The sequence below is a fragment of the Leuciscus leuciscus genome (assembly GCF_965113295.1).
Source record: "Leuciscus leuciscus genome assembly, chromosome: 15".
NCBI classification, from domain to species: Eukaryota; Metazoa; Chordata; class Actinopteri; order Cypriniformes; family Leuciscidae; genus Leuciscus; species Leuciscus leuciscus.
This window is the reverse complement of record NC_138739.1, coordinates 2,519,154-2,530,005: the sequence shown is the minus strand read 5'-3', so window position 1 is coordinate 2,530,005 and position 10,852 is coordinate 2,519,154. Positions and strand designations below refer to the sequence as shown.

At 42.2% G+C, this 10,852-nt stretch overlaps 1 protein-coding gene across 2 annotated transcripts in view; it reads left to right on the top strand.

Moving 5' to 3' along the window:
• Positions 1–10,851, top strand: part of lamb3 (laminin subunit beta 3) — a 24,708-nt gene extending 13,857 nt beyond the window's left edge. For both annotated transcript variants that reach the window (XM_082138702.1, XM_082138703.1), the window contains 10 exons: positions 876–1,248; positions 1,522–1,676; positions 1,936–2,147; positions 2,226–2,429; positions 2,942–3,086; positions 7,316–7,523; positions 9,099–9,240; positions 9,324–9,500; positions 9,801–9,954; positions 10,351–10,851. In XM_082138702.1, the coding sequence (XP_081994828.1) occupies positions 876–1,248; positions 1,522–1,676; positions 1,936–2,147; positions 2,226–2,429; positions 2,942–3,086; positions 7,316–7,523; positions 9,099–9,240; positions 9,324–9,500; positions 9,801–9,954; positions 10,351–10,490 (1,910 nt within the window). In that variant the 3' untranslated portion in view covers positions 10,491–10,851. The remainder of the gene's footprint in view (positions 1–875; positions 1,249–1,521; positions 1,677–1,935; positions 2,148–2,225; positions 2,430–2,941; positions 3,087–7,315; positions 7,524–9,098; positions 9,241–9,323; positions 9,501–9,800; positions 9,955–10,350) is intronic.
• Position 10,852: the final 1 nt, after the last annotated feature.

Genomic DNA, 10,852 nt, shown 5'->3' with positions numbered 1-10,852 from the left:
ACAAGTTAGTAAGTTAGTTAGTAAGTTTGTTTGTTAGTAAGTTAGTTAAAAAGTTAGTTAGTTAGTAGTTAGTCATTTGTTAGTAAGTTAGTTGTTAGTTAGTAAGTTTGTTTGTAAGTTAGTTAAAAAGTTAGTTGTTAGTTAGTAGTTAGTCATTTGTCAGTAAGTTAGTTGTTAGTTAGTAAGTTTGTTTGTAAGTTTGTTAGTTAGTAAGTTGTTAGTAGGTTAGTTTGTAAATTAGTTTGTTAGTTAGTTAGTTAGTAAGTTAATTAGCAAGTTAGTTAGTTAGCAAGTTAGTTATTTAGTTAGCTAGCTAGTTAGTTAGTTTTAGGTAGTCAGTTAGTTAGTTTTATTGTCCACAAGGTGAAAATTAGTTTTTGGCTAAAGACATCAACACAACAACCTAGAGACAGAGAAAACAAAATACATTTAATTTAATTGAACATTTTAGCATATAATGTATGTTTTAAATATGCAATTTCATTTGTTATTAATTTAATATTCATGTTATATATAGCTTTATATAGCTTTTATTTATTGTGTTAAACTGACAATTTAACATTCATATTTTATAAAAATTTTCAATTATGTTTTTTATGTGTGAAATTTAATTCTCATTTATTGTTTATTCAATATTATAATAATATTTTAATATGATTATAAGTACTTTTTTAGTCATGTTATGTCATACAATTTAATATTTATATTTATCTTTAGTTTTATATTTATTTAATATTTATTCATTTAATGAATATGTTGTGTTTAAAACAATGTAATACTGAAAGTGTCCTGATGGTGTGTGTGTGTGTGTGTGTGTGTGTGTGTGTGTGTGTGTGTGTGTGTGTGTGTGTGTGTGTGTGTGTGTGTGTGTGCAGCGTGTGACTGCGAGCGTTCGGGCACAGAGTCGGGCGGTTGTGATAAACGCACAGGCTTGTGCCGCTGTAAACCCGGCATTACCGGCCCTCGCTGTGACGCCTGCGCCCGCGGCCACTGCGCCAGTTTCCCAGAATGCCCGGCATGCCCGTCCTGCTTCTTCAGCATGAACACGCGTCTGCAGGAGCTCACGCTCAGTCTGGAGCGTCTCTCCAACTCCCTGCTGTCCTCTAGTGGCCGACCGACGTCTAGCGACTCGAGCCGCAGGATCCACACACTCCAGGACACACTCGCACTGATCCAGGAGTCCGTGTCTGTTCCCCCGCAGTCCAGCCGCGCCCTGACCGAAGCCCTGCAGAGACTCGACACGCTCCGGTACACACACACACATTTACACATACACACTAACCCGACCCCTAAACCTACCCATCACACACACACACACACACACACTAACCCGACCCCTAAACCTACCCATCACACACACACACACACACACACTAACCCGACCCCTAAACCTACCCATCACACACACACACACACACGCACACACACGCACATACACGCACACACACTCACTCACACATACTTCAGCTAAGCTTCATCAGAGTGGATGTAAACATGAGCTACTGTGCTCTGCTCCTCCAGGTCTCAGATGAGGGGTGTTGCTCTGCCGTCTCAGCCTCAGGACCGAGAGCTGGAGCGAGATCTTGACGAGCTGCAGTCGCTCCTGTCGTCTCTCAGTCTGCAGTACTTCAGCCGCAGAGACGCCTTCACCAACGCCGCCGGATCCACCAACGCCAGTGCGTATCTGTAGCGTATGATTCCTGATTGATCATTCTGTAGCATGATCGCTAATTAGCGTTTGGTATCGTTTGAATTTTAACTATTACGATTTCGATTCTGCTTATCGATTCCTAATTTCGATTAAAGAGTATTGAAACGCTCACAAAGGAATCGATAAGAGGAATCAATATTTACATTTTATAACAAGTATCTGATTCCTGACCTCAAGTATTCGATTCCAATCCTATCGAATAATGGAAACGTTTTCACTCTCAGGTGACTTCTACGCCATTCAGAAGTCGTATGACAAGTCGACCGACGCCGTCAAGCGAGCCGATGCCACCAAAGACGCCCTGAAGAAGTTCGAGGGCGTGCGAGAAAACGCCTTGAGTGGCCTGAACGCCCTGCAGCCCGTGAACACCAAAGACCTGCAGAAACTGAAGAAGGACCTGGAGACGCGACCCAATCTGACTCCCACCGCCACCAAGGTGAGATAATCGCTGAAGAGCTAACTAGCGGAAAGAGTTAGTTCCAGATGAACGGGTCAGTAAAGGTGTGTTTAATAGGTTTGTGGCAGTGACCGCGTGGAGCCCTGCACTCCGGAGCGCTGCGGAGGCGACCTGTGTCCTCCCGACGGAGCGCCCCCTTGTGGAGCGGAGGACGCCTGCATAGGAGCACTGCCCAATGCCAACAAGGCCTTTCAGGACGCCGACGAGGTCAAGGCCAAACTACAGGAGCTCAACGACAAGATCACACAAGCAGCCGCGCAGGTACCACCCATTTTACTGTATCTTATTTATACCTATTACATATAAAACTTTTAAACATTATAAAGAAGTAAACGTTCAATAATAAAAAATTTAATGGGTAAAAATAAAATTCGTTATTAAATTAAATTTAAATGTTAAACAAGCCAAAAAATTATGATAAATAAAATTGATATTGGGAAACATAAAGATGCAATTATGAGAATCAAAAGTTGCACTTGTAAACATTGAATAAAAAATAAATGAATAATAAATATTTTGATAAATTATCAAATAAACAAATATTACATTTTATAATTTACATTACATGTAAAAATAACAACATTATACATAAGTAAATATTACATTAATTAAAAAAATGAAAAAGTCACAATTGTGAGAAATATTAGTTAAATTATGAAAATAAAAATTGTGAAATATAAAGAATACAAACACAAACGACCACCTAGAAAGACTAATAAGACTAGTCCGTTTAGATTTTTACATTGACTTACGTTGACTCTCTGAAAAAACAGATACAGGAAGCTGACGATGCGGCCAAGAGGGTGCGACTGTCCACTGACAATCTGGCCAATCAGATCAAGCAGGTGCAAACCGACGTAGACGGAGACCTGAGAGACACCAAAGACTTCATCAACACACTGAGGGACTTCCTGTCAGGTCAGTAACACACTCACACACACACACACACACACACACACACACACACACGTGTCATTGCTTTAACTTTATTTTGACATGCTGCACACTAGGGCTGCACGATACTGGGAAAATATGCGATATGCGATATTGTTGTTGAGTATTGCGATAATGATATGTCTTGCGATATAACATTTCCCTAGAGAAATGCTATTTTTATTACATTTTTTAAAATCATTTATATATGTAATGATCATACTAAAATAAACAGGTCGGCTAATAGATATTCTTTTGATATTCAGAAGAATATCTCAGTTTTTTCATAAGGAGTTAACGTTACACATATGCAACACTTTGATTAGTGGTTGTCTGTGAGACTCTGAAATTGTTACTTGGCATTAGCAGTTTTGGTAGATTTGGACTTACACTTTTTGAAGTCTTCATATAACGTTAGCTCCCTGAGGTTGCGTTCCAGATGACTGTGGAGATTAGTTTCCTCTCGACGTTCCTCAAATTCGTTATTTCAAATGCAGGCGCGCAGGAAGCGCGCTCAAAATGGAAGCACATTTTTCCAGACTCTATGCCGCGACGAGATGAGAACATCTCAACTTTTCAGAATTCCGCAAGCTCACGCAGGTCATGGTTGCATATAGTCCCGCCATTAGTTTTTATTTTCCACTCTCTGCTCTGAGCCACTAGGTTCCCCTTTGGGCCCGATCTAGCCAATAGCATAATAGCACCTACTGGAGAGGCGGGTATAAAGATAGTAAGGCCACATTTGATTGGTCGAATTTGGATAAACAACCAATGCATACATGCATCACACAAATGCTTGGCACATCAAATAAATGCAATTTATCGCACCTCTACGGATACGGATATCGCATATACTATTATCGCGATAACGATAATTTTCCGATATATTGTGCAGCCCTACTGCACACTGCGAAGTATATACCATGAATTTATTCATAAAGTAGTATGTGAAGCAGTATGTAAAAAAAAAGGAGGATTTACTTACTAAATATAGTACGTAGTGTGCTGTAAAGCGCTGTATTGTGTAGTGTGCTGTAAAGCGCTGTAGTGTGTAGTGTGCTGTAAAGCGCTGTAGTATGTAGTGTGCTGTAAAGCGCTGTAGTGTGTAGTGTGCTGTAAAGCGCTGTAGTATGTAGTGTGCTGTAAAGCGCTGTAGTGTGTAGTGTGTAGGGCTGTAGTGTGTAGTGTGCTGTAAAGCGCTGTAGTGTGTAGTGTGCTGTAAAGCGCTGTAGTGTGTAGTGTGCTGTAAAGCGCTGTAGTGTGTAGTGTGCTGTAAAGCGCTGTAGTATGTAGTGTGCTGTAATGCGCTGTAGTGTGTAGTGTGTAGGGCTGTAGTGTGTAGTGTGTTGTAAAGTACTGTAGTGTGTAGTGTGCTGTAAAGCGCTGTAGTGTGTAGTGTCCTGTAAAGCGCTGTAGTGTGTAGTGTGCTGTACAGCGCTGTAGTATGTAGTGTGCTGTAAAGCGCTGTAGTATGTAGTGTGCTGTAAAGCGCTGTAGTGTGTAGTGTGTAGGGCTGTAGTGTGTAGTGTGCTGTAAAGCGCTGTAGTATGTAGTGTGCTGTAAAGCGCTGTAGTGTGTAGGGCTGTAGTGTGCTGTAAAGCGCTGTAGTATGTAGTGTGCTGTAAAGCGCGGTAGAGTGTGTAGTGTGTTGTAAAGCGCTGTAGTGTGTAGTGTGCTGTAAAGCGCTGTAGTGTGCTGTAAAGCGCTGTAGTGTGTAGTGTGCTGTAAAGCTCTGTAGTGTGTAGTGTGTAGGGCTGTAGTGTGCTGTAAAGCGCTGTAGTATGTAGTGTGCTGTAAAGCGCTGTAGTATGTAGTGTGCTGTAAAGCGCGGTAGAGTGTGTAGTGTGTTGTAAAGCGCTGTAGTGTGTAGTGTGCTGTAAAGCGCTGTAGTGTGCTGTAAAGCGCTGTAGTGTGTAGTGTGCTGTAAAGCTCTGTAGTGTGTAGTGTGTAGTGTGTTGTAAAGCGCTGTAGTGTGTAGTGTGCTGTAAAGCGCTGTAGTATGTAGTGTGCTGTAAAGCGCTGTAGTGTGTAGTGTGTTGTAAAGCGCTGTAGTGTGTAGTGTGCTGTAAAGCGCTGTAGTGTGTAGTGTGTAGGGCTGTAGTGTGCTGTAAAGCGCTGTAGTGTGTAGTGTGCTGTAAAGCGCTGTAGTGTGTAGTGTGTTGTAAAGCGCTGTAGTGTGTAGTGTGCTGTAAAGCGCTGTAGTGTGTAGTGTGCTGTAAAGCGCTGTAGTGTGTAGTGTGTTGTAAAGCGCTGTAGTGTGTAGTGTGCTGTAAAGCGCTGTAGTGTGTAGTGTGCTGTAAAGCGCTGTAGTATGTAGTGTGCTGTAAAGCGCTGTAGTGTGTAGTGTGTAGGGCTGTAGTGTGTAGTGTGCTGTAAAGCGCTGTAGTGTGTAGTGTGCTGTAAAGCGCTGTAGTGTGTAGTGTGCTGTAAAGCGCTGTAGTGTGTAGTGTGCTGTAAAGCGCTGTAGTATGTAGTGTGCTGTAATGCGCTGTAGTGTGTAGGGCTGTAGTGTGTAGTGTGTTGTAAAGTACTGTAGTGTGTAGTGTGCTGTAAAGCGCTGTAGTGTGTAGTGTCCTGTAAAGCGCTGTAGTGTGTAGTGTGCTGTACAGCGCTGTAGTATGTAGTGTGCTGTAAAGCGCTGTAGTATGTAGTGTGCTGTAAAGCGCTGTAGTGTGTAGTGTGTAGGGCTGTAGTGTGTAGTGTGCTGTAAAGCGCTGTAGTATGTAGTGTGCTGTAAAGCGCTGTAGTGTGTAGGGCTGTAGTGTGCTGTAAAGCGCTGTAGTATGTAGTGTGCTGTAAAGCGCGGTAGAGTGTGTAGTGTGTTGTAAAGCGCTGTAGTGTGTAGTGTGCTGTAAAGCGCTGTAGTGTGCTGTAAAGCGCTGTAGTGTGTAGTGTGCTGTAAAGCTCTGTAGTGTGTAGTGTGTAGGGCTGTAGTGTGCTGTAAAGCGCTGTAGTATGTAGTGTGCTGTCAAGCGCTGTAGTATGTAGTGTGCTGTAAAGCGCGGTAGAGTGTGTAGTGTGTTGTAAAGCGCTGTAGTGTGTAGTGTGCTGTAAAGCGCTGTAGTGTGCTGTAAAGCGCTGTAGTGTGTAGTGTGCTGTAAAGCTCTGTAGTGTGTAGTGTGTTGTAAAGCGCTGTAGTGTGTAGTGTGCTGTAAAGCGCTGTAGTATGTAGTGTGCTGTAAAGCGCTGTAGTGTGTAGTGTGTTGTAAAGCGCTGTAGTGTGTAGTGTGCTGTAAAGCGCTGTAGTGTGTAGTGTGTAGGGCTGTAGTGTGCTGTAAAGCGCTGTAGTGTGTAGTGTGCTGTAAAGCGCTGTAGTGTGTAGTGTGCTGTAAAGCGCTGTAGTGTTAAGTGTGCTGTAAAGCGCTGTAGTGTGTTGTAAAGCGCTGTAGTGTGTAGTGTGTTGTAAAGCGCTGTAGTATGTAGTGTGCTGTAAAGCGCTGTAGTGTGTAGTGTGCTGTAAAGCGCTGTAGTGTGTAGTGTGTTGTAAAGCGCTGTAGTGTGTAGTGTGCTGTAAAGCGCTGTAGTGTGTAGTGTGTAGGGCTGTAGTGTGCTGTAAAGCGCTGTAGTGTGTAGTGTGCTGTAAAGCGCTGTAGTGTGTAGTGTGCTGTAAAGCGCTGTAGTGTGTAGTGTGTTGTAAAGCGCTGTAGTGTGTAGTGTGCTGTAAAGCGCTGTAGTATGTAGTGTGCTGTAAAGCGCTGTAGTATGTAGTGTGCTGTAAAGCGCTGTAGTGTGTAGTGTGCTGTAAAGCACTGTAGTGTGTAGTGTGCTGTAAAGCGCTGTAGTATGTAGTGTGCTGTAAAGCGCTGTAGTGTGTAGTGTGTTGTAAAGCGCTGTAGTGTGTAGTGTGCTGTAAAGCGCTGTAGTGTGTAGTGTGTTGTAAAGCGCTGTAGTGTGTAGTGTGTTGTAAAGCGCTGTAGTGTGTAGTGTGTTGTAAAGCGCTGTAGTATGTAGTGTGCTGTAAGGCGCTGTAGTGTGTAGTGTGCTGTAAAGCGCTGTAGTGTGTAGTGTGCTGTAAAGCGCTGTAGTGTGTAGTGTGTTGTAAAGCGCTGTAGTGTGTTGTAAAGCGCTGTAGTATGTAGTGTGCTGTAAAGTGCTGTAGTATGTAGTGTGCTGTAAAGCGCTGTAGTGTGCTGTAAAGCGCTGTAGTGTGTGGTGTGCTGTAAAGCGCTGTAGTATGTAGTGTGCTGTAAAGCGATGTGTTGTCACCCCCTCAGAGCCTCAGTCAGACCCGGAGCAGGTCCAGCGAGTGTGTGAGGCTGTTCTGGAGGCCCGGCTGCCTCTGAGTCTGGATCAGCTGAAGCAGAAGCTGAAGGATCTGCAGGATCTGATGGTCTCAGTGCCCGACAGCAGCAGCGTCCTGACGACTAGCGGCCCGCAGCTGGAGAACGCCAGACGCCTGCTGGATACCGCCCGCGAGACACGGTACACACACACACACACACACGGTACACACACACTCACACACACACACGTCAGCGTTTAGAGCACAGCTACGAAGGTCATGCAGAAGTGCTTTTAATTAGAATTTCATGGATTATTTTGTTCAGAATTTTCTGTCGCATTTTCCTTCGTGAAATATTTTGTTAATAGATCCGTGTAGAATTTCGTTCCAAAATTTCGTTTCAATATTCTTTTGAGAATTTCCCTTCTGACAACGAAGCTCTAATGGTAAATATTAGTTAATGCATTAAGTGTCATGAACTATTAACAAACACTATTTTACTTTTACTAACATAAATCTAGATGAATGTTAAATTCAACGGTAACACTTTACAGTAAGGTTCATTAGTTAACATTAGTTTATGACCTTAGTTAACATGAACTAAGAATGAACAATACTTCTACAGCATTTATTAATCTTAGTTAATATTAATTTCAACATTTACTAATACATTATTAAAATCAAAGGTTGTATTTGTGAACATTAGTTACTGCACTGTGAACTAACATGAACACACAATGAACAGCTGGATTTTGATTAACTAACATTAACAAATATTAATAAATACTGTAACAAATGTATTGATCATTGTTAGTTCATGTTAGTTAATACATGAACTAATGTTAACTAATGAACCTTATTGTAAAGTGTTACCAATTCAACATAAATTATACATTTTTAAATGTTAAATTAACATTATCGTATTTTGAATTAACATAAATTAACAAGACATAATAATATATATAATATACTGTATATACAATTTATTTGTAATTTATTCATATTTATAAAACGGTTAGTTCCAGTCCTTGATTCTGATTGGTCAATAGCTGTGTTTTGTTAACGATAAAGCGTTTCACCCAACGGTTCTATGTATCACTACACAACACCCCTAGCAACCACTCTTAGCAACGTAAACATGTTTGATCTCATTGATATTGTTCACTGAAGCTTATAGAGTAGAGTATTGTGAGAGGTCGAGTAAGCGAGTGTTCCTGCATTTACAGTAGACACAGCATTTTCCTTCATTCATAATAACAAAATCTGTTTGAATGTCCACTGCGATATCTTGTCCTTTTACCAGTTAAGAAGTTTTCTCGTGCCGTGACACGCTAGTCATTTATCAGTGGCGTCTTGCTTCTCCGTGTTCACAAGTTTCAGTCGTTTCAATATAAAAGTCTTCTCTACTGACTGACTCGCTCATAAAGACAGTCTCCGCCGCCATCTAACGGTGAAATAATGTGTGTAACTTCTGCTGCTGTTCACGGTCAGGGACTATTTTTTCCAGCGGAAGGAAGGCTTTTAGTGATTTAACTTCATGAAAGTTGCACTAATACATATTTTTTTGGCTTTAATATTTGTATTGTGTGGTAACCGTTTTATAAAAGCAATAAGATACTCGAGGCTAGTGCTGTATCGCGAATAATCGTGACTCTGCTTCGTGTCGAGCCTAACAACACCTGGTGACTTATTCCCCATACAGCACAGCCTCCTCGTACCTTACTGCTGATATATCTGTGTGTATTTGGCTGATGTTCTTGACTGGTCGTTTGCAGAGACGCAGCGTTTGGCATCCAGCAGGACGGCGAGAGTCTTCTGGAAACGATGGATGAAAACGAGAACATTCTCGACGACCTGGAGGACAAAATCCAGCAGAGCGTCGACATCGCCAACAACGTTACGAAAGACGTCGAGCGGGTCAGTTCGAGTCACGTGTGCGGAAACAACAGGAATGACTTCAGAACTCAAATTAACCTTGATTTATCCTCTCTCTCTCTCAGATAGAGGACGTGCTGGCTCCCGCTGAGCAGGGGATTGTGGATATTTTAGGGCTGATGAATGAGATTCGCCCCCTGGTGGACGCGTTGAGGAACGACGTGACGACAGGAACAGCGCTGGCGAACGATGCTCAAGATCAGGCAAATTCTGCTCAAGACGAGGCCGACCAGGCTGCAGAGGTACTGACACACACACAACTATTCAATACACAGCTTTTCACAACACACATCATTTCAAAGCAGCTTTACAGTAAGTGCATGAGTCCATATTACAGTTTACAGTGATCTGATATCAGAGGAGATGTCTGAGTTATGTATTTCAGAAATGTACATATACAAAATCACAGTTAGCGAAAAATTTATTATTTTAAACAATGTAATAATTTAATGCAGAAACAATGAGCTCATTGAAGTAATGAATACTTGTTCGTTAACAAATGATTATGACATTTAGAAAAATGCTAACAAACGTGTTTGTAGGAGCTGGAGGCGTTGAAAGACGAGTTTGAGCGGATGAAACGAGCCGCGGCTGACAACACTCAGGCAGGGGAAGATGGTGTTCGTTTACTAAAGCTACAGGAGGAGGCGGAGTCTCTGATGACGGACACCTCTGACATCATGAAGGCTCTGAAAGGTAACGCCCACAAAACATCCATCCCATAATGTCAGGCACACACATTACCGATTGTGTGGTTTGTGAGTGTTTGCGAGACATTGTAGAGAGATGATGTGAACAAATCATTGAATCAGAGTTCTGAATCAATTAGTGTATTCAATTGACTCAGTGAGTCGATTTGATTGATTGATTCAAATCTGTGAATCAAATGAGTCGATTCACCGACTGTTTGAATACGTTAGGAATCGATCCACTGAATCAGAGTCAGTTGAATGAACTCAACTCAAAAACAGTTTTTGGTACTAAAGGTTCAGTTTTAAATGCAATTTATGATAAAATCAAAACATCCATCCTATCATGTCAGGCACACACACATTACCCATGGTAACCGCTCGTGTTGTTTGTGTCTCTCAGATAAAGAAGCGTCCATACGGCAGCAAGCGACAGAGCTGGAGGAGAACGGCTCGCGACTGACCGGCCTGGACGCTATAGTGGAGAAACTCCGAGACGACATCCGCTATAAAGTCACCAGTCTGGAGATGTGCCAGGGCTGATGACACACAACTAACACACAACACACAACAGTGATGACACACAACTAACACACAACAGTGATGACACACAACTAACACACAACAGTCACCAGTCTGAACATGTGCCAGGGCTGATGACACACAACTAACACACAACACACAACAGTAACACTGATGACACACAACTAACACACAACAGTCACCAGTCTGAACATTTGCCAGGGCTGATGACACACAACTAACACACAACAGTAACACTGATGACACACAACTAACACACAACAGTAACACTGATGACACACATTATTGTCTTTGAAAAAACTTGGTTTTCTCAGCTTTTTGCTCAAAATGTTGTATTTGAATTAAACTTGCCCACATTGAAG